At 48.6% G+C, this 23156-nt stretch overlaps 1 protein-coding gene across 9 annotated transcripts in view; it reads left to right on the top strand.

The window, feature by feature from the left end:
• LOC140420905 (muscleblind-like protein 3) overlaps nt 1-23156 on the top strand; it is a 154566-nt gene that overhangs the window by 92574 nt on the left and 38836 nt on the right. For 4 of the 9 annotated variants that reach the window (XM_072505040.1, XM_072505038.1, XM_072505045.1 and 1 more), the window contains 4 exons: nt 898-1048; nt 1928-1963; nt 11007-11089; nt 11427-11500. In XM_072505040.1, coding sequence (XP_072361141.1) covers nt 898-1048; nt 1928-1963; nt 11007-11089; nt 11427-11483 — 327 coding nt within the window. In that variant the 3' untranslated portion in view covers nt 11484-11500. The remainder of the gene's footprint in view (nt 1-897; nt 1049-1927; nt 1964-11006; nt 11090-11426; nt 11501-23156) is intronic. The other 5 variants (XM_072505042.1, XM_072505039.1, XM_072505044.1 and 2 more) reach the window with 4 other exon arrangements.

The following is a 23156-nucleotide window of genomic DNA, read 5'->3' as shown; positions in this document are numbered from 1 at the left end:
TCTTTCTTCATGTACCTCAGTAGCCACTGTGCCATAATCACTTATGCTATTTGAGCAAGCCAGCTGCAGTTTCTCACTCTCTGGGCGCTGCAGTTTATGTTGTCGCTTTACTTGTTTCTTTCTGCTTGTAGTCACGTGCAGGGTTCCCGTTAAAGTGAAATTAGAATTCGATTTAATTTCATTTGACTTTGAGGGTGTGAACATTTACAAAGCTTTCAATCATAGATAACTATAATAAAGCAATGTCAGCATGTTGGGGTGGCTGGGGGGTTAACAGTGGAAATAAACTTACAATCCACAAACAATGTTTTGTATTAAATTGAAACCTGAATACAAGCATATAGTACATAAATATTTAATTCAGGACAATCTAGTGTGAAGTGAAGCGTTTTAAAAAAAAAAACTTATTTTGTGAGACGAGCCTTGAGACTTTTGAAGTCCCCAGGATTTTCTAAAACCCAAGCGAGAACCCTGGCTATGCAATCTGTATTTATTATATTGTGTGTGTTTACGATCTCCAGTCACGACGCTGCAAATGCATTGTTTTTCTTCTCATTCCATCGCTGTCACTGTGCAGCCTGTCTGAACTCTCTCACTTTAAGCTTGATATTCGATGTCCTGCATTTAAAGTCAAACACTGTTAAGTGATCATGCAGCTCCACTTATGACTTTCAAAAGCTTTTTTTGTTATGCCTCTCATGCTTCTCGCAGTTGTATATTGTTCACAATGCCTTGCAGCTAAAGTCTGCTTCCGCTGCTGCCTTGCTTTAGCTATTACTAGAGAATGGCAGACCAGTCTTTGGTGTGTGTGCGTGTGCGGGTGTGTGTATGTATGCATATTGTTTGGTGCATGCATCATTTATTTTCTACTTGTCTTAATGAATCCCTCATCCATAGGCCCTCCAGCCTGGTGCCCTCCAACCTTTACCAAAGAGGCCAGCACTTGAAAAAACCAATGGTGCCACCACAGTGTTTAATCCCAGTGTTTTCCACTACCAACAGGCTCTAGCTAATATGCAGCTGCAACAACCAACATTCATCCCAACAGGTTAGTCCATTATCACTCGTGCTCCTCCTGCACTCTTTCACTTTGGTATTGGAAGTCACAGGGCTTTACTGCTGGAGTCACTCCCAAGAATGGGCAAGCGTTCATCCCCTGCATGTCAGAATGGTTTTCACCTTTAACGGAGCTGCTCGTGTTTCCGATTTTAAGTTTCAAAATATTGTGAGTGCACAGTTCCAAACAGACAGCTGTGGTAGGGGATGGGGGAGGAGGTCTGCTGTCAGAAACAATGGGATGGCTCCTTTAAAGTTCACATGGATACACGGATGTTATTGTGTAACTTTCAGTAAATGTGCAGGATCAGAGAAAGAAAAATAACGCAGCTGTGTTTGGAACATATTGTGTGAAACTCGCCTTCCAAGTACGATTTGTGCTTGTTTTAATCCTCTAAGAGCAGGGAAGGGGGGGGGGGGGTGAAATTGAACTTGGCTTGGGAAGCATATCAGATGGTAATACATCAGTCACCTCTATACTCCTGCTTGATATTCAATTTCCTTGTTTTGCAGCTCAGCCAAGTCCAATGCCACCCCTAAATGTTCTCAATGAATGTTGTAGATGTGAATTAAGATGCACTTTGTAAATACAGAGAAATAGCCGATGCTTACTTCAGGCTGGGAGGCATTGCATTTTATCTCTGCATTTACTGTTGTGTCGGGTCACCCTTCTCATCATTTCCCAGAGAAGTATTATGATTGCATAGTTTTAGCTCCCCATATAAAAAAAAGCCTAAACTTTCACCTTGCATGTGCTGAGGTAATCACTATAATCTGTTTCATACAGAATGTATGTGAACACTAACTGTTTCTAACCAATGTTTCTTTCTTTTTTGTTTATCCTTTCAACGCTTCACTGCATGATCTGCAGGCTCAGTGTTGTGCATGACTCCCACTGCAGGTGTTGGTAAGGTTGCAGCTTTATCTCTCAAATGTTTTGACCTTTCTTTAACTCGCTCACGTTTTCGAAACCTCACTGTGTGTTTGTGTTAGGAAACGTTGCCGTCAGCTAATATTGGGTGGGGTTACTGGGTTACGGGGATAGGGTAGAGGTGTGGACTTAAGTGGGGTGCTCTTTCCAGGGGCCGGTGCAGACTTGATGGACCGAAAGGCCTCCTTCTGCACTGTAAATTCTGTGATTTAATTCCTGGTTTTCTCACACGGCCAGCCAACTCTGTAAGCTGTCAGGGGATTGTGCAAACTCCACAGGATGTCATTTGATTACACCTTGGGATGGAATTTGATGCCCACCCTGAGGTGGGTTTGGAAGTAGAGAACATTTAACAAGGTGTGAGGGTGTAGATTGGGGACCCCACTACCTTGCACCTCTAGGAATTCATTCTAGGGCGTGAGGGCTCATGGATAGCATTCCTGCCCCACTGCCAATTGATGCCATTAACTGGGCTTTCATTGCCCACTTAAGGGTCTTATCTCATCTGCTTGTATTCAACCTGCCCATGTTTGCTTGCAGGCTTCCAGGCGGGGCCCATCATTAAAAGGCACTCGATGACTGATTGAGGGAACCAGCATTGGGAACAAACCCACCCTTTGCCACTAAGCACCCTCCCCAATCATGTGACCTACGTTTCCCATCCCATCCCAGAAGCTGTGGCGTGAGTCCTTCAGCAATCCTAGGCCTCTTTCCTGGATGCATTGGTGGCAGCTACCATCATTCAATCTGGTGCTACCTGAATTGGTCGGCAGCTCTTGGGAGGCGGGATGTCTGCCTATGGGGTGCTTGATCCTGGGTAAAGCCTACCGCTGGCCACTTACGTGCCAGCGAGGTGCTTAGTAATTCCGGCCATTCAGCAAAGGAGGCGACACTAGGCATTCACTGGCTTTCCAGCTAATGGGTGGGAACCTGTTGCCTGCATTAATTTCTGTCCTTACATGCCTGGGATGCTGAGCTCCCAAGGTGCAGCATTGTTCGCCAGGAGCGCCAGTCAAGGAATCAAAGGCATGACCCAATTCCAGCCCTCACTATCTGTTCTCTTTGCAAATGTAGCTCATGTAGTGTGAAGAGTCACACCAATAGCCTCACTAAATAGCGACAGTGACAAGTGAAGTCAAAGTTCAAAAGAAATCAAGGAAGCTTTAGGAATATCTAAAAGGGTTAAATTAGGAGGATTGGTTGCAGCTAGGATTGTATTACTTCGTGTCTAGGTGATCAAAGGTCAATGTATCCTTCCCGAGGTGCAGTATTCAGAGCGGCATGCCATACACTAAATGGTGTTTAACCAGTCTGCAATGGGTGGGATTTTCTGCCCCCACCCGTGGCATGTTTTGCGGTGTCTAAGGCAGCCCACCATTGACCGGCGGCAGGATCCTCTGCCCCGCCAATGTCAACGACTTTTAACGGGTCTCGCATCCTCCGCCGCCGGGAAACCTACCGCGGGAGCTCACCAGCGGGACTGGAAGGTCCTGCCAACGAGTAGGGCCAAAAGATTTAAGCCTGTATAACAGGAGTGAAGACAGTGATAAGTATTTAGCAAATACTAAATAGGCTCTTTCTGACACCTGGCACCAAAAGGCATGACTCACCTGAGGAAGGAGCTGTGCTCCGAAAACTAATGATTCCAAACAAACCTGTTGGACTTTAACCTGGTGTTGTAAGACTTCTTACTGTGCCCACCCCAGTCCAATGCCGGCATCTCCACATCATGACCAAAAGGCATGACAAAGGAACACTTTATTGAATTCTGTTTAATCCATCTATTTAAAAACCCTTGAGCTCATTCGTAATTATGGGTAAACACCAACTAACAGCTCATCTTGGATACACAGTCCTTGCTGCTCTTTTCTAATGCTAGCACGGACATTTAAAGATGCTGCAACTGTCACAGTCTCCAGTTCAGGGGAGCGAGAGGGCCTTCCTGCAGCACAGTTCTGGCTCTGTCTATGGCCATTGTATTTTGTCCCTCGCGCAGGTCATTACTGACGTCCGACATGTGAGATTCTTGAGCCACTCACTAGTAGCTGAGTGGTTTTCTATTGCCTTCCTCACAGATTGTACCTTTTCTTAAATGCCGCACCTACATTTTGCAGTGGGAGAGGAATTAGCTGGTGGAAGTAAGTATCCCTTGATGGGACTCCCTTATACCTGGAGTGGCTCGAACCTTTCACCTTATGACTCAGAGGCAGGAATACTGGTAAAGAGAAGGTGAAGTCTCCAAAGTCCCAGATGACAGGCTACTTTCCTCTTTGAGTGGGGAGAGCTGACTCGTGGTGGTTTAGCCTGAGGATCACCACACCTCAAGCGAGGGGCGAGGTTGAGAACGCGGGCCGTTGACAAATAACCTCAACCGGTACGGGAATTGAACCCATGCTGCTGGCCTTGTTCTGCATCATAAACCAACTGTCGAGCCCACTGAGCTAAACCGACCCACCCGGGAATACTACCGCTAAACTAAAGGCTTGTTCTGCCAGGTCGGGGTACAATGTTCTATTTTACCTTCTCCAGACCCTTTTTTGAGTATCGTTCGGTTAGGGTGACTTGGTGACCATTTACAGTTTGAGCAGTAACTAAGTATACTCCCAGAATTGGTGGTGAATCATTAGCAGTGACTGCTGTCAGTATATTTAACACCTGTAAGAGCTGGGAAAATGGTGCTGTAACCTTGGGCGGCAACATCAAATTTAAGCCGTCCTCCTGCCCAAAAAATAGATCTTTATTACCAACCCAAGGGTGAATACTGCACAGAAGTCACATTAGTCAGGTGCCTCACCTTTCTGGCCTTACATCAGCAGTTTGCAGATGGAAGTTCTACAATGGGAAACCACAGAGGAGAAACAGCTCAAAGTGTGGGATTGTGTCCTGGTCTTTTTACGTATTCAGCTGATGTGCTTTTTAAACTTCATTCTTGGTATTTAGCGAGTTTTAAGCCTAGTTTCCCTTGGGAGGGTGGTGCTGGGCTGCCTTTTTGAACCGCTGCAATCCATACGGAGAGGGTTTCCACACACTGCTGTTAGAAGGGATTCTGACCCAATGGAGGTGAAGGAACAGCGATATGTTTCCAAGACAGGATGGTGCGTAACTCTTGAGAGGAACTTACAGAAGGCAGAGATGTCCATATGCATCTGTTGCCCTTGTCCTCCTCGGCACCTGATTCTGCCCTGCAAAGTAGGCTGCTGCTGCTCTATTTGGGGGTGAAAACAAATTTATGAAATAACCATATTTCAATAGAACGGGGCAATTGTCTCGGGCCTGCTAATGGGAGTTACAGAACGTAGGAGCGGGTAGGGAAATGTGACCCATAGCAAGGGGGAGAAGAGAGGACCTCAAAGCTGAGGAGAGGCGGTATGAAAAATGGAAGCAGGTTGTGGTAGAGGAGAAAATATAGCAATTAAAGGAGAGTACGGAGGAGTCCAGTGTTGTCTGTGTGAAGCATGTTCCTTGAGCAGCAATATCAGGGGAAAAGCAGTGCTTCCTTACGACGCAGAGAAAGGAAGGGACAAGTGGGAGGCCAGGTCATTGCACACCGTTCTTACATTCTTCCTAATCGGAACTTAAACAGTGTGAATATATGCAACCTTTTGGTGAACCAGAGACCAGGTGAGCTACAGGCTACACCTCTTCAACTCTTTTAGACACTACTGATGTATACATTCGAGCTCCCAATTTTAATAACTAGTTGCTCTGTAGCTAAGACATGAGTCTGGGTAGATGCTGTTTATCTGGCTTATTACCAGGCCCTTTCATGGCTGAGTGATTTGAGTGGACATTAGTTACCAATACATCTAATTTCCAAAGTAACTCTTGAAAATTGTTCATGTTTTCGGCACCACCAAGACAGCAATTTTAACCTAAACTGCTCATTGACAAACTGACCCGATCAACTGCAATGCTGCCCATCTTACCCTCCGTTGAATTAATATTAGCTGTCTGTAAAAGCACCATCATCACATTTCACCTGGCAAGTTGTTTAAAGGAGGGTCTTAATAGAGGAGGGAGACAATTTGGGAAGAAAACTCAAAACCTTAAGACCTGGGAACCTGAAGGCACCATCCAATGGTCGGGTGAAGAGCAAGTTATATTTCTGAGTCCCAAACATAACACCAGCTGTGAGAGCGAGTGTGTGCTGACGAAAATGAGTGTGTGCACATGTAAATTAGTTAATGTGCGATTTGACTGTGTGTGAGTGTGTGTCTGTGATTTTCTTCGAATAAATGCATGATTTTATGGGCGGATGATGCATTTTGGGTTGGATTCTGACATTGGGTTCAAAATGAGAGTCAGGAATTGGCCAATTAATGCAGTTAGGCTCGCTGTCCAGTTAATGATGTCGCGAGGTTGCTTGACGCTGGAAGGCCAGTAGGAGGTGCCATACAGTTCCAAACAGCCATCTACCCAACTCAGTGGAAAATTGCCGAGGCATGTCTTGAGCACAGAAAGAATGACAATCCAATCAGTCTCCTCTCCATCATCTGCAGAGCGATGCAAGGTGCCATCAACAGTGCCATCTAGAGATGCTTACTCAACAAAAACCTGTTCACTGTGCGCAGTTTGGGTTCAAGGGCCACTCAGCACCTGAGCTTATTAGAGCCTTGCACAAAGATGGCTGTTGTTGCTGGAAGCCAATCGTCTAATTTCCAGGACATCACCACAGGGGAGTTCCTAAGGGTAGTGTCCAACCATCCACCAACCATCTTCGGTTGCTTCATCAATAACCTTCCCTCCGCCATAAGGTCAGAAGTGGAAGTTTGTGGGATGTTCACCATTCATGACAACTCAGATACTAAAGCAATCTGTGTCCACATGCATCAAGACCTTGACAATATTAAGGCTTCGGCTGGTAAATGGCAAGCAACGTTTGAGCCACACAAGTGCAAGGCAATGACCATCTCCAATAAGAGAGAATTTAACCATCTTCCTCTGAAATTCAATGGTATTACCATCACTGAATCGCCCATTGTCAACCTGCGCCTTACCATTGACCAGAAACTGAACTGGACCAGCGATATAAATACTGTGGCTACAGGAGCAGGTCAAAGGCTAGGAATCCTCTGGTGAGAAATTCACCTCCTGACTCCCCAAAGTCTGTCCATCATCTACAAGACATAAGTGTGATGGAATACTCTCCACTTGCCTGGATGAGTGCAGCCATAACAACACTCAACACCATCCAAGACAAAGCAACCTGCTTTTTTGCCACCCCCTCCATCAGCGATGCACAGTAGCAGCAGTATGTGCCATCTACACGATGCACTGCAGGAATTCACTAAGGCTCCTTCACCAGCACCTTCCAAACCTGCAACCTCTAGAAGGACAAGACCAGCAGATGCTTGGGGACAGCACCACCAACAATCTCTCCTCCCAAGATGCACCCCCATGCTGACTTGGAAGTATATAAATGTTCCTTCACTGTTGCTGGGTCAAAATCCAGGAACACCCTTCCTAACAGCACTGTGGGTGCACCTGCATCTCGTGGACTGTTGCAGACGTTCAAGAAGGCGGTTCACCATCACCTTCTCAAGGGCAATTAGGGATGGGCAACAAATATTGGCCTACCCAGTGAGTCCCACATCCCATGAACTCATGAAAAAGAATAGCAGAAACCTGTTGTCCATTTAAGAGAGAGAGAGCCTGAATATGGAGGTGTCCTCCCTGCAACTTTTTTTAACTTTACAATTTCAAAATGGAATCAGTAGATGGGCAGCATTTTAGAGGAAGAACCCCACAAGAGGCAACCTGCAACCCCAGTTGTGGCCAATCAGGTGGACATGGAGGTGTCTGCCTATGGGCAAATGGCCTGTTCTTGACACCACAGGGGACGTGTACACTAACTTCAAAATTCCAGTCAGCCTCTGATAATTTGCCTCAATACTCATTAACCCCCCTCAGTTGATAAATCTCTGCTTTCAGGCAGGTAACCCTTCTGCCGCAGGCCCTTTCTCCAGGAATGTGGCTAGCTGTGGATGGTGCCGCCGAATTGACACACTGGCTGGCAATGCAAATTTCCATGCCAACTCATGTCTGTACGTCAGTGGCAAAATTCCCTTGTTGTACCTTTAAAACCGCTGATGCGTTCGACCAGTTTACTTACTCAAAAGTTATACCCAGGTGCCCTTATTTGCGAGATGAACAAAGGACAAAACAGGTTCACAGTTTAACATAATTTTATTCACAATTCCTTTACTCAACAAAATATGACTCAGATTCACAGCTGAGCTTTGGGTTTTACCCGCACATAGTAAAGGAGGTTGACAGGCTTCAATCACTTGATGTAGATGTCTTCTCTGGGTTCGAAACCCAGGGCTCTTTCTCCTTGCGATGGTTGTGCCTAGGCAACTCCCAGGTTACCGCTCAAGATCTGTTCGATGCTGCTTTCTTACACTGGGAAGCTTGGATTGAGTCACATGTATACATCCACTACTGTTCATTGTCCTAGCCAGACCCCAACTGGTTAATGGGAAAGACAGAATAGTCCTGTTTATCCATGGTGGTTCAATCAAGACCCATTGTCCTCTGAAACTCCCTTTTTCTGACCAGCCATCAGCTCATTATGGAGTCTGATGGCTTATTTTGTCTGTTCTTCGTCCTGCTGCAAAGTTCAGCACCTGTGTCTGGAAGTTTGTCACATATTCAGACTTGGAGTGGGTAATCAAAGTCCATATTGCAATAACCGGTTTATGCCTTGATGTGGGTGCTTTTGCACCCAGTATCGATTTCAGCCAGGCATTCATGAGACTGTTTCTGGCCTATGTGTAACTTTTCAGCCTGTTTTCAGTACTCCACCCTCCGAAGAGTTCTGGATTTGGCCAGTCCTCTGGAGATGGACCAGGAGGCACGGGAGCCTGGAAAATGGTGAGGGCCGGCATGCTGGTCTCTTTCCTGTCACCATGCTATCTTGCCAGAAGCGGGGGACGTACTGAGTGGACCATCCCACCCAGATCCCAAATGAATCATTTAAGTGGCCAGTTAAAGGTCTCTTCACTCCGCTGCTGGTATTTAGCCAGTGGCAGGAATTGGGTCCCTCTACCACATGGTGAGACTGCCAGGTAAGTCCTCCTGGCCCCCTGGTTCCAGTAGCGGGTGGTGCAGTTAGACAGACCCTGGCACCCCCAGACCGTATTTCTTGGGTTGTCATAGAATTCATAGAATTTGCAGTGCAGAAGAAGGCCGTTTGGCCCATTGAGTCTGCTCCGGCCCATGGAAAGAGCACCCTACCAAAGTCCACACCTCCATCCTATCCCTGTAACCCAGTAACCCAACCTAACCTTTTTGGACACTAAAGGGCAATTTATCATGGGCACTCCATCTAACCTGCACATCTTTGGACTGTGGGAGAAACCGGAGCACCCGGACGAAACCCACGCAAATCATAGAATTGACAGTGCAGAAGGAGGCCATTCAGCCCATCGAGTCTGCACCGGCTCTCGGAAAGAGCACCCTACCTAAAGTCAACACCTCCACCCTATCCCCATAACCCAGTAACCCCACCCAACACGAAGGGCAATTTTGGACACTAAGGGCAATTTATCATGTCCAATCCACCTAACCTGCACATCTTTGGACTGTGGGAGGAAACCGGAGCACCCGGAGGAAACCCACGCACACACGGGGAGGATGTGCAGACTCCGCACAGACAGTGACCCAAGCCGGAATCGAACCTGGGACCCTGGAGCTGTGAAGCAATTGTGCTATCCACAATGCTACCGTGCTGCCCAAAAAAAGGGAGAAAGCGAAAACTGCACACAGACAGTCGCCCGAGACCAGAATTGAACCCGGGATTCTGGAGCTATCAAGCAGCAGTGCTAGCCACAGTGCCACCATGCCGCCCCCGTGTGAGGGTGCATGCCTATTGCCTATTGCTGAGGCCTCTTCCTCCTCTAGGTGCAGTCCCAGTAGTGGCCATCGCTCCTGGTGAAGCTGTTGTGATGGTGGCCCTTTGGTTGGCCAAATGTTTCTGGGAGCAATCTGATGTCCTTAAGAGGGGTAGCCATCCATTTGGCTGCTAATTAACCTCCTACAAGATGCAGCCCTGCCCTGTTGATCACTGAAATTGGGCACCCCATGTCCGTGGGTCCTTGGTAGGACGTCTCCCACCACTAAACGGCAGAGTGTGAGTGTGTGTGACTGCCAGCAGAATTTTCGGATTCCACAGGTTCGGAACAGACGATAGGGCCCAAAAATACGAAGGAGCAAGTTACTGAATGGAGGTGTGCACAGAACAGCAGGAAGATCTACAGCCCATTCCAGCCTGCCTGGGTGTGTGGGCAGCCATAGGCCATCCTATCGAGGTACTCCCCACTTGGCGATCCACAGTTTTGTGTGTTTGTGTGTGCGCAAGCTTGCGAGAGTGATTTTGAGTGGGTGGGTGATAAACATTTGTGTAATTTTGTGTGTAAATAAATGAGCATGTACGAGTGGCAGTGTAAACAAAGCCCCGTTTCTGTGACCTTCCATTTTAGATGTTGCAAAAATGCAACTAATACTGGGACATTAACTGTCTCCCTTATTTTTAATCCAATCTGGTTTTCTCCATACATGCCTCAAAGGTAGTAACTGTTGTGTTTCCATTAATTAATTTTAACAATGAACTGCAATATTTTATTTTTCATGCTTTTTAAATAATTCCAAACAGAATTTTGTTCAGAAATCCTGTTAAACACATTGCTTCAAAGTCTGTGTTTTATTTTATATAATTACACAAATACATCATTATGTGCCTGATAATGTACAAAGTCTTTTTAGAGTGTTTTAAGTTCTCCTTAATTCTGATTGTAATAAGCTTTCTCCTTTTTTTTCTCTTGTTTTTTTTTTTTATTTCGTTCAATGCTGTCTTGCTTTTTGCACTATGATTGCATGCTGATGTCACCCTTCATGATGATGTCACATGGCTTGTTGCTGTGATACCTGCCACGCCCGCAATCCACACCACACGCTGCCATGGTTACCATAACGCTGCACCCATCCTGTTTGTCGCTTCCATGGTGTCCCCTACTGAAAGTACCCATGATGCACGGCGCTACGCCCACCACTGTGTCCGCAACAACACCTACCAACGCTCCCTTCGCAGCAACAGCCAATCAGGTTTGGCTCTTTAAATAGCTTTTATTTGACATTTCCTGTTCCAAGTGAGCTGTTGCTTTAAAAAATCAGCACAGATTTCAAAGTCTTTCTGCTTGCTAAATTTAAATCGAGGAAAATTGTTTTTAAAACGAGTATTCTTCAGTCGTGGCGTCGGTGCGTGTTACGATCTATGCATAATGTTAGCGCCATTAATTTTTTCCCTTTAAAAATTGTCAGTTAATTCATTCACTGCACACACTGTTTTATGTAATGTCAGCACTAGGATGTGAGTGTTAAAATAGAGGATAAGTTCATCTTTTAAAAGTCACATTTTAATCTGAAATCTTTTCTACTGTAGATGCCCATTTTATCAATAGATGAACTCAGTAGCAGCATGTTTGTTACACAGATGTAGACGTTACGAATAGAACAGTAAGTTTATTTTAAATATTCGGGTCTTACCCAAGCAATGGAAGATTATTTTTATTCCTATTCTGTATCTCTGGTGAAGGCAAAATATTTAATAGAAGTGATGGTGGTGATGAATGTCCATGTTGCAATGCATTAAAAGGAAGAATCATTCATTATCAGACTAATTCTTGAATTGTTATACAAGCATGCTTTTAAACGTGGAATTTGGGATATTAGCCAAACGCGTGCACAGTCTGTATTTTTAATTGGCTGACATTCAATTAAAATGTGGATTATATTGATGTGATCTGGGTTGTTTTGACATGTTTGATTGTACATGTGGATATTCTGCTTTAGACACACATCTGTTGTATCTTCAGGTGTAGCATTGCTACTGGAAAAATTAGATACCAATGTTATGAATGTCTGTGCCAAGTCAGGACAAAAGATTTGTTCCAACAAACTCACCCCAAAATTTCTCTCTATCCTGTTTCAACACATTTAATGTCAGACTTAAAATAACACAGTGTAGGTGTTAATACAATGCCACGATTAGATGAGCATTGGCCACAACTCTACCCATTGACCTGGTGAAAAGTGCAGTTTGCATTGCTGCACATTTAATGTTAGTGAACTCATGCTAGCAAAATAAGCTGCCGCAATTTGATATAAAACAACCATAAGAGCAATCAACGAAAATTAAAACCAGGCTGTTTCTATAACAGGCAGTCGGCCAGTGTATGCCCGAGCGGCAACCTGAAAATCGGTCCCATCTTGCAATGAGATTGGATTCACATTTACAGCTCCTGTCAATGTCCACTGCTCCCACATTCTGTCATTTGTATCTGTTTCATCCTCTGTTGCCCTACAGATTAAACTATATTAAAAGGAGGAGAGTAGCTAAAATAAATGTTGGTCTCTTAGAGGCAGAAACAGGAGAATTTTTTGTAGGGAATGATAGAGACATTGAATAAATATTTTGTGTCCAACAAGTCTTCACAGTCGAAGACACTCATTATATAGCAGGAATTGAGGGGATTAATAAGTGAGGAACTTCAAGTACTTCATGTCAGCAGAAAAAAAGTATCGAAAAGCATTAGGTACTAAAATCCCTAAAATTGCGAGGACCTGTTGTCCAATGTCCCAGGGTTGTTTAAAAAAAAAGAAAGCTGTAGAAATTATAGTTGCACTGGCTACAATTTTCCTAGATTTTGAAATAGTTCCATCGGATTGGAAATTAGCAAATGTAACTCTGCTACTCAAGAAGAGAGGGAGAGAGAAAGCAGGGGACTATAGGCTAATTAGCCTGACGTCAGTTGTTGGTAACATGCTTATTAACAAAGTCTTGACAATGCATTTAGAAATCTGCTCAGATTAAGTCAACACAGAAGTCATGTTTGTCAAATGTCTTATTATAATTAGAGGATAAATCTAGCAGGGTTGATAAAGGGGAATCAATAGATGTCATATACTTAGATTTTCAAAAGGGATTCGATAAGATACCATGCAAAAAGATAATGGGCAGAATTTGGTGGAAACATTTTTAAGTTCAGCGAGTTCCCCACCACTATCAAACAGCACTTAGTCACTTTTTTTGGGTCCTGAGGAGGTTCTCATCGGTTTAGCCCACACCTTTTTCATCATTGGACAGCTAAACTCCGAGATCGACCCGCTATTTTGAAAGGGTACCCTGCTCTCTAATGAGATTATCGGTCCCTCACATCTCCCACCTATGGGCATGTCACCCCCCCCCAAAAAAAAACTCCCAAACACACACACACACACACAAACACGCAGGCACTACCCTGCAACCCCCCCCCCCCCCCCCCCCCCCAAGTGAGGACACCTCGCTGTGTGGTCCCTTGGGGCTCCCCCGATTCAGGAACCCCAACCCCTCCCTTACAGCACCCCCCTTCCAGGTCACTTACCCGTCACCACCCTCAACCGCCCAGAGACCCCACCTTACCTGCCCAGCACCCTCCACACCCTTCAAAATTTCCTCCACCATCCTTTCATAGACATGGCCCCCCTGAACCTTGGCAGTGCCACCTAGGCACCCTTGCAATGCCACTATGGCAGTGTTCCTGCTAGCTTGGCAGTGCCAGGGTGGCAGTGCAAAGGCACCAGCTGGGCAGTGCCATGGTGTCGCATTCCAGGGGGAGAGCCATGGGGCCACCCTGCACTATCCTTGACCACCCAGGGGCTTCCAATGGCCCGGGAGACCCCCCTGGGTGCCTTTCCGCCTGGTCCATGTTTCTTTGAACCTGTACTGAACGGCGCTCAGCTGCAGCCTCCCTGGGGAGGCTGGTAGATCTCAGGAGGCGGTAGATCCTGGGTAAGTGAGCCTAAGAGGGTCTAAACCCGACTTAGGCACATGCCATTTGGTCACGCCCCTTTTGGGTGGAATTTGATTCCAGTGCCTTGTGGGACTTGGGTATATCCTGCGAGGCGTAAAGGCTGCCGGGCAGCCCGCAGAGGGCTTCTCCTGGCATCTACCAGCCACGTTGAGCTTGAGCGAAGGTGCATCGCGGCCAATATTTAAGGGCTCTTGGAATGGGGGATAATATATTAACAATGATAGAGGATTAATGCATGGAAAACCAAGTAGGGGTAAATGGACTATTTTCAAATTGGCAGCAAAGAACAAAGAAAAGTACAGCACAGGAACAGGCCCTTCGGCCCTCCAATCTTCTACACTTCCTGGATCAGTATCCCTCTATTCCCATCCTATTCATGTATTTGTCAAGATGCCCCTTAAATGTCACTATCGTCCCTGCTTCCACCACCTCCTCCGGCAGCGAGTTCCATGCATCCACTACCCTCTGTGTAAAAAAACGTGCCTCGTACATCTACTCTAAACCTTGCCCCTCGCACCTTAAACCTATGCCCCCTAGCAATTGACCTCTCTACCCTGGGGAAAAGCCTCTGACTATCCACTTGTCTATGCCCCTCATAATTTTGTAGACCTCTATCAGGTCACCCCTCAATCTCCGTCGTTCCAGTGAGAACAAACCGAGTTTATTCAACCGCTCCTCAAAGCTAATGCCCTCCATACCAGGCAACATTCTGGTAAATCTCTTCTGCACCCTCTCTAAAGCCTCCACATCCTTCTGGTAATGTGGTGACCAGAATTGAACACTATACTCCAAGTGTGGCATGTAATAAGTGGAGTGCTGGAAGCATCAGTGCTGGGGTGTCCACTATTTACAGTTTATATCAATGGCTCAGGCAAAAGAGACAGAGAGTAATGCATCAAGGTTTGCTGAAAATACAAAGTTTGGTGGGAATGCAAGCTGGCAGGAAGACACAAAGAAGCTGCAAAGAGATATGGGTAAAGTGAGTGAGCAGCAAAGTTGCAGATGGTGTATAATGTGGGAAAATGTGAGGTTAATCACTTGGCCGTAAGAATAGAAAAGCAAGATATTTTTTGCAAAGTTTTTAAACTTGTAAATGTTGATGTTCAGATGCCCTGAGAGTATTGGTAAAAGGAACACAAGAAATTAACAAGTAAGTGTAGTAAGCAATTAAGAAGGCAAATAGCATGTTGCACTTTAATGGAGGACAAGACTGAAGAAATGTTATTACAATTGTACGGGACTTTGCTGATACCAAATCTGGAGTAATTTGTGCAACTTGATCTCCATTTAAAAGGGAGGATATATTTGCATTGGTGGTGGCACAGCAAGCATTCATTATATTGGTTTCTGGGGTGAGAGGATTATCCTATGATGGGGAGGCTGAGTAAATTGGGCCTATATTTCCTGAATCTTGTAAGAATGCATGTTGGTCTCATTGAAACAACAAGATTGAAACATACAAGTCGCACGTTCGGCAGCTCCCGCCAGAAACTGACTTTTGGGCTCTTTTTAGGGGCCCCCAGCGGCATTTGTTCGACGGTTCCCAGTGTGGGAAGGTGACAGTACGATTTCCCCAGCACTGTATGGATTGGACCAGGAGTGGAGCGGTGAAAAAAGTAATTCTGGTGCAGCGAAAAGTGCGAGGGAGGAAAGCCAAGATGGCGGCGGGTGGAGAGCAGGCAGCGTGGGCGCAGTGGTCACAAGAGCAGTAGGAGTTTCTCAAGCGCTGCTTCACGGAATTGAAAGCAGAGCTGCTGGAGCCGATGAAGGCTTTGATCGACAAGCTGGTCGAGACCCAGAAGGCCCAAGGGGCGGCGATCCGGGAGTTGCGGCAGAAGGCCTCGGAGAATGAGGACGAGATATTGGGCCTGGCGGTGAAGGTGGAGGCGCACGAGGCGCTGCATAAGAAATGGCAGGAGAAGTTCGGAAACATTGAGAATCGGTCGACGAGGAAGAACCTGCGGATTCTGGGTCTCCCGGAGAGAGTGGAGGGGTCGGATGCTGGAGCATACGTGGTCACGATGCTGAACAGGTTGATGGGCGTGGGTGCCTTCCCGAGGCCCCTGGAGCTGGATGGGGCCCACCGAGTCCTGGCGAGGAGGCCGAAGTCTAACGAGCCGCCGCGGGCGGTATTGGTGCGGTTCCACCGCTTGGTGGACAGGGAGGGTGTCCTAAGATGGGCAAAAAGGAGTGGTGCAGCAGGTGGGAGAATGCAGAGGTCCGTATATACCAGGACTGGAGCGCGGAGGTGGCCAAGAAGAGGGCCGGGGACAATCGGGCTAAGGCGGTTCTGCATCGGAAGGGGCTGAAATTCGGGATGCTGCAGCCGGCGCGACTGTGGGTCACGTTTAAGGACCGGCACCATTACTTTGAGACGCCGGAGGAGGCGTGGACCTTTATTCCGGCTGAAAAGTTGGACACAGACTGAGGGTCGGTTGTGAGGGGAGGTCGCGGGGAGCTACTGTGATTACAGTGCTTTGGGGGATGTTCTGTTCTGTTCTGTATTGTTTCCTTGGGTGCTGGGTGGGGTAGGGTGAAATGGTTCAAAGTGGGGATTTTGTGAGAGTGTGGGCGTCGGTGGTTTGAAGGACGAGGCCCCGTTGTAGGAGGGGAGATGGGACGCCCGAAGTGGGGGAGATGGGATTAGGCCGCAAAAGGAAGCTGCGCCAGAGAGGGCGGGCCGGTTTGATGGAAAGCGCGGGCTTTTTCCCGCGCTAGGGAATGAAGGGGGCCCGGCCGGGGGGAAAAGACGGTGTTGGAGAGGAGCGCCCACTGATGGACAGGAGGGGGAGACTACCACACTGGGGGGTCGATGGAGTGGCTGGGGTCAGCAGAGGTCAGCTGACTTACGAGAGTGCTATGGAGGGAGCAACAAAGCTAGGGGGAGACCTAGCTTGGGGGGGGAACTGGGTTGCTGCTGCATTGGCCAAAGGGGAGCTGGAGCTCGGAGAGCGAGTCGGGGGGGGGGTCTGCCGCTGAGGGGAATGGAGAGTGCGGGAGGCGTGGGCACGTGGCTGGCCTAGAAAAGAGGACGGCTAATCGGCCGGGGGGGGGGGGGGGGGGGGGGGGGGGGGGGGGGGGGCGGGGCGGGGCGGGAAGCCCCCTGATCCGGCTGATAACTTGGAATGTGAGAGGCCTGAACGGGCCGGTCAAGAGGGCCCGTGTGTTCGCGCACCTGAAGGGACTGAAGGCAGATGTGGTTATGCTCCAGGAGTCGCATTTGAGGGTGGCAGATCAGGTTAGGCTGAGAAAGGGGTGGGTAGGGCAGGTTTTCCACTCTGGGTTGGACGCAAAGAATCGAGGGGCGGGGAAGCGGGTGTCGTTTGAGGCGCTGAACATCGTGGCAGACAATGGAGGTAGGTATGTGATAGTGAGTGGTAAGCTGCAGGGGGTGCGGGTGGTATTAGTGAATGTATATGCCCCGGATTGGGACGATGCCGGATTTATGCGGCGCATGTTTGGCCGGATTCCGGACCTGGCGGCAGGGAGCTTGATAATGGGGGGGACTTCAACACTGTACTGGATGCAGCATTGCATTCAAGTGTTGCATTCAACACTGTACTGGATGCTCCAGGTCCAGGACGGGTAAGAGGCCGGCGGTGGCCAAGGTGCTGAGAGGGTTTATGGACCAGATGGGAGGAGTGGACCCATGGAGGTTTGTCAAGCCGGGGGCCAGGGAATTTTCTTTTTTTTCCCACGTCCATAAAGCCTACTCCCGGATAGACTTCTTTGTTATCATAGAATTTACAGTGCAGAAGGAGGCCATTCGGCCCATCGAGTCTGCACCAGCTCTTGGAAAGAGCACCCTACCCAAGATCCACACCTCCACCCTATCCCCATGACCCAGTAACCCCACCCAACACTAAGGGCAATTTTGGACACTAAGGGCAATTTATCATGGCCAATCCACCTAACCTGCACATCTTTGGACTGTGGGAGGAAACCGGAGCACCCGGAGGAAACCCACGCACACATGGGGAGGATGTGCAGACTCCACACAGGTTTGTCAGGCCGGGGGCCAGGGAATTTTCTTTTTTTTCCCACGTCCATAAAGCCTACTAGGACCCGGGGGCACAACCTTAGAATAAAAGGGAGTCACTTTAGAACAGAGATGAGGAGAAATTTCTTCAGCCAGAGAGTGGTGGGTCTGTGGAATTCATTGCCACAGAGGGCGGTGGAGGCCGGGACGTTGAGTGTCTTTAAGACAGAAGTTGATACATTTTTGATTTCTCGAGGAATTAAGGGCTATGGAGAGTGAGCGGGTAAATGGAGTTGAAATCAGCCATGATTGAATGGTGGAGTGGACTCGATGGGCCGAATGGCCTTACTTCCGCTCCTATGTCTTATGGTCTTACTGCCGGATAGAATTCTTCGTTATGAGCAGGGCACTAATCCCGAGGGTGGCGGACACGGAGTATTCGGCCATAGCCATCTCAGACCATGCCCCGCATTGGGTGGAGCTGGAACTTGGGGAGGAGAGGGACCAGCGCCCGCTGTGGTGCCTGGTTGTGGGCTTGCTGGTGGATGAGGAGGTGAGCAGGCGGATCCGGGGGTGCATTGAACGCTATCTAGAGGCTAACGATAATGGGGAGGTGCAGGTGGGGGTGGTTTGGGAGGCGCTGAAGGCGGTGATTTGGGAAGAGCTAATTTCCACTAGGGCCCACATGGAGAAGAAGGTGAGGAGCGAGAGGGAGAAATTGGTGGGGGAGATTTTAAGGGTGGATAGGAGGTATGCCGAAGTCCCCGAGGAGGGACTACTCAAGGAGCGACGAAACCTCCAGGCCGAGTTCGACCTGTTGACCACCAAGAAGGCAGAGGTGCAGTGGAGGAAAGCGCAAGGGGCGGTGTATGAGTACGGGGAGAAGGCTAGCCGGATGTTGGCACACCAGCTTCGGAAGCGGGAGGCAGCGAGAGAGATTGGGGGAGTTAGGGACAAAGGGGGGAACACGGTGCGGAGTGCGGTGGGAATAAATGGGGTAGTTAGAGACTTTTATGAGGGGCTGTATAGGTCTGAGCCCCCGACGGAGGAGGGGGGATGCGTCGATTTTTGGATCGGCTGAGGTTCCCGAGGGTGGAGGAGGAGCAGGTGGCTGGGCTTGGGGCATGCAGGGCTGGAGGAGCTGACTAAGGGGCTGGGGAGTATGCAGGTGGGGAAGGCACCGGGGTCAGATGGGTTCCCGGTGCAATTTTACCGGACGTACATGGACCTGCTGGGCCCTCTATTAGTGAGGACTTTCAATGAGGCGAGGGAGGGGGATCCCTACCCCCGACGATGTCCAGGGCGCTGATCTTGAAGCGGGACAAGGACACATTACAGTGTGGGTCGTATAGGCCAATCTCTGTCCTCCATGTGGATGTGAAGCTGTTAGCGAAGGTGTTGGCTACCAGAATTGAGGACTGTGTCCCGGGGGTGATTCACGAGGACCAGACGGGTTTTGTTCAGGGAAGGCAGCTGAATACCAATGTGCGGAGGCTCCTTAACGGAATCATGAAGCCTGCAGTGGTGGGGGAAGCGGAGATAGTGGCGGCGATGGATGCGGAGAAGGCCTTCGATAGGGTGGAGTGGGGGGTACCTTTGGGAAGTGTTGAGGAGATTTGGGTTCAGGGAGGGGTTCATTAGTTGGGTTTGGCTGCTTTACGAAGCCCCGGTGGCGAGTGTGGCCACGAATCGGAGGAGGTTGGAATACTTTCGGCTGTACCGGGGGACGAGGCAGGGGTGCCCCCTATCCCCCTTGCTATTTGCATTGGCAATTGAGCCTTTGGCTATGGCTCTAAGGGAGTCCAGGAACTGGAGGGGGCTGGTCCGGGGGTGGGGAGGGGGAACACCGGGTATCGTTGTATGCCGATAACCTGTTACTGTATATGACGGACCCAGTGGGGGGGATGCCAGAGGCGATGCGGATCCTCCGGGAGTTTGGGGACTTTTCAGGGAATAAGCTCAATGTGGGGAAGAGTGAGCTCTTCTTGGTACACCCAGGGGACCAGCGAAGTGGGATAGACGAGCTTCCACTGAAGAGGGCGGAAAGAATTTTCGTTACTTAGGGATCCAGGTGGCCAGGAGCTGGGGAGCCCTACACAAGCTCAACTTGACGAGGCTGGTGGAGCAGATGGAGGAGGAGTTTAAAAGGTGGGACATGCTGCATCTCTCCCTGGCGGGTAGGGTAGTCAGTGAAGATGACGGTGCTCCCGAGATTCCTTTTTTATATTTTAGTGCCTCCCCATCCTGATCCCTAATGCCTTTTTTCAGCGGGTCGGTAGGAGCATCATGGGATTCGTGTGGGCGAAAAAGACCCCGAGGGTGAGAAGGGTGTTTCTGGAGCGGAGTAGGGACAGAGGAGGGTTTGCGTTACCTAATCTGAGTGGGTATTACTGGGCTGCCAATGTGGCGATGATACGCAAGTGGGTAATGGAGGGGAGGGGGTGGCGTGGACGAGGCTGGAGATGGCGTCCTGTGTGGGCACGAGTCTGGGAGCGCTGGTGACAGCAGCGCTGCCGCTCCCGCCGACTAGGTACACCACGGGTCTGGTGGTGGCGGCGACTTTGAAAATTTGGGGGCAGTGGAGACACCACAGGGGTGAGGTAGAGGCTTCGGTTTGGTCCCCGATCCGGGAGAACCATCGGTTCATCCCGGGGAGAATGGATGGAGGGTTCCTGAGCTGGCAGAGGGCAGGAATTAGAAGGATGGGGGACCTGTTTTTAGATGGGACGTTTGCGAGCCTTGGGGCGCTGGAGGAAAAATTCGGGCTTCGCCCCCCCTGGAAATGCCTTCAGGTACATGCAGGTAAGGGCGTTTGTAAGACGGCAGGTGAGGGAGTTCCCACTGCTTCCAGCACTCAGGATCCAGGCTAGGGTGCTCTCGGGGGTGTGGGTTGCAGGGGGCAGGGTCTCGGCGATCTACCGGGAGATGCAGGAGGAGGAGGAGACCTCGGTGGAGGAGCTAAAGGGTAAATGGGAGGAGGAGCTTGGGGAGGAGATCGACGAGGGTGCGTGGGCGGACGCCCTGGGTAGGGTTAATTCTTCCTCCTCTTGCGCCAGGCTTAGCCTGATACAATTTAAGGTTCTTCACAGAGTGCAAATGACAGGGGCGAGGCTGAGCAGGTTCTTTGGGGTGGAAGACAGGTGTGGGAGGTGCTCGGGTAGCGCAGCAAATCACACCCACATGTTCTGGGCGTGCCCAGCGCTGGATGGGTTCTGGAGGGGTATTGCGAGGACGGTGTCTAAGGTGGTGAACACCCAGGTTAAGCCGAGCTGTGGGTTAGCACTATTTGGGGTATCGGACGAGCCGGGAGTGCAGGAGGCGAAAGAGGCTGGTATTCTGCCCTTTGCGTCCCTGGTAGCCCGGCGGAGGATTCTGCTACAGTGGAAGGATGCGAGGCCCCCAAGCGTGAAGCCTGGATCAGCGACATAGCAAGGTTCATTAAATTGGAGAGGGTAAAATTTGCCTGAAGAGGGTCTGTGCAAGGGTTCTTCAGGCGGTGGCAACCGTTCCTAGACTTTCTAGAGCGTTAGGAGGTGGTCAGCAGCAGCAACCCAGAGGGGGGGGGGGGTGTACTTTGTGTTTTCTACTGTGTTTATTATTGCTTAATAGGGGGTTTGTATATTGGGGGAATTTGTGAGATAGTTGTAAGATGTTTATTTATGTGTTCTTTTTTCTGTAAGGGGGGGGTTTGTTGAAAATATGTAAAAATTTGAGTAAAAATATTTCTTTAAAAAAAAAAGAAACATGCAAGATTGTGAAGGGGCTTTGCAGGGTAGGTACAGAGAGATTATTTCCACTGGCCGGGGAATCGGAAGCATGGGCACAGTCTCAGGATAAGGATATTAAGGATCATTTAGAACTGTGATGATGAATTTCTTCACTCAACGAGTACGAATCTTTAGAATTCAATACAGTGGCACAGTGCCTAGCACTGCTGCCTCACAGTGCCAGAGACCTGGGTTCAATTTTAATTGGGTGACTGTCTGCAAGGAGTTTGCACATTCTCCCATTGTCTGTATGGGTTTCCTCCAATTTCCTCCCACAGTCTAAAGATGTGCTTGTTAAGTTTAATGGGTTTACGGGGATAGGGCCGGTGAGTGGGTCTGGGTGGGGTTCTCTTTCAGACGGTCGGTGCAGACTTAATAGGCCGAATGGCCTCCTTCTGCACTGTAGGGGTTTTGTGGAATTCTATGTTAACACAGGATAGTGGGTACTGCATCATTGAATATATTTAAGGTTGAGACAGACAGATTTTTGTTCTCTCCGGGAATTAAGGGATATGGAGTGGGCAGGAAAATGGAGTTGAGGCAGATCATATTGAATGGCTGAACAGGCTCGAGGGGCAGAATGGTCTACCCCTGTTCCTATTTATTAAGTTCTTTACTGTGGTCACATTAGCATGCATGCCTGGTGCATAAGTGCACAATGGGTGAAGACCTGCTTCATGACGAGATGTGCGGCAGAGATCATGGAAATTGCTTTGTGAACGCTTGGGCTTTAAGGAAGGATGTGAAGGGTTTGGAGAGGGTACAGAACACATTTAATAGAATAGTTGCAAACATGAGTGATTGCTGTTGCTTAAATAGACTGAAGAAAATGGGGTTCTCTTCCTTAGAGCAGAGAAAGCTAAGAGATATTTGGTAGAGGTGTTTGAAAGGTTTAGATGGAGTGCCACTCCAACAATGGGTTTTACTTGTACATTGTCTCATTTAATAAAAATGCCAAAGGTGCTCCACAGGCATGTTATCAATAAAATTTGACACTGAACCACTGTAGGAGATATTAGAGTAGAGGGTCAAAGAGTTTTATGGACTGTTTTGGAAAGATGAAAGAGAGGTAGAGATGACGTGAGGTTTTAGAAGGGAATTCCAGAGCTAAAGACCTTGGCAGTTGAAGACACAGCCGCCAATTGTTGCGTGATTATAATTGGGGATGCTCAAGATGCCGGGATTGGAAGAGGTCAGATATCTCAGAGGGGTGGAGGATGTTCGGGAGAAGAGAGGCTCTTGGAGGAATTTGGAAAACAAGCACAAGAGTTTTAATATTGAGGTGTTGCTTAACCGGGAGCCAATGTATGTCGAGGAGCACTGGGGTGATGGGCGAACGGCATTTGATGCCAGTTAAGACACGGGCAACAGAGCTTTGGATGACCCCAAGATTATGAATGGCAGAATGTGGGAGGCTGACCAGAAGTCTATTAGAATAAAGTCAGGAGCTAACAAAGGGTTTCAGCAGTAGAAGAGCTGAGGAAGGGCAGTGAGAGGCGAAATGTTATGGAAACATAAAAAATAAGAGCAGGAGGAGGCCATTCTGCCTTCGAGCCTGCCCCACCATTCATTAT

Source organism: Scyliorhinus torazame, chromosome 5, assembly GCF_047496885.1.
Source record: "Scyliorhinus torazame isolate Kashiwa2021f chromosome 5, sScyTor2.1, whole genome shotgun sequence".
Lineage (NCBI taxonomy): Eukaryota > Metazoa > Chordata > Chondrichthyes > Carcharhiniformes > Scyliorhinidae > Scyliorhinus > Scyliorhinus torazame.
Note: the sequence above shows the minus strand (reverse complement) of the source record. Positions and strands in the feature narration are given on the sequence as shown.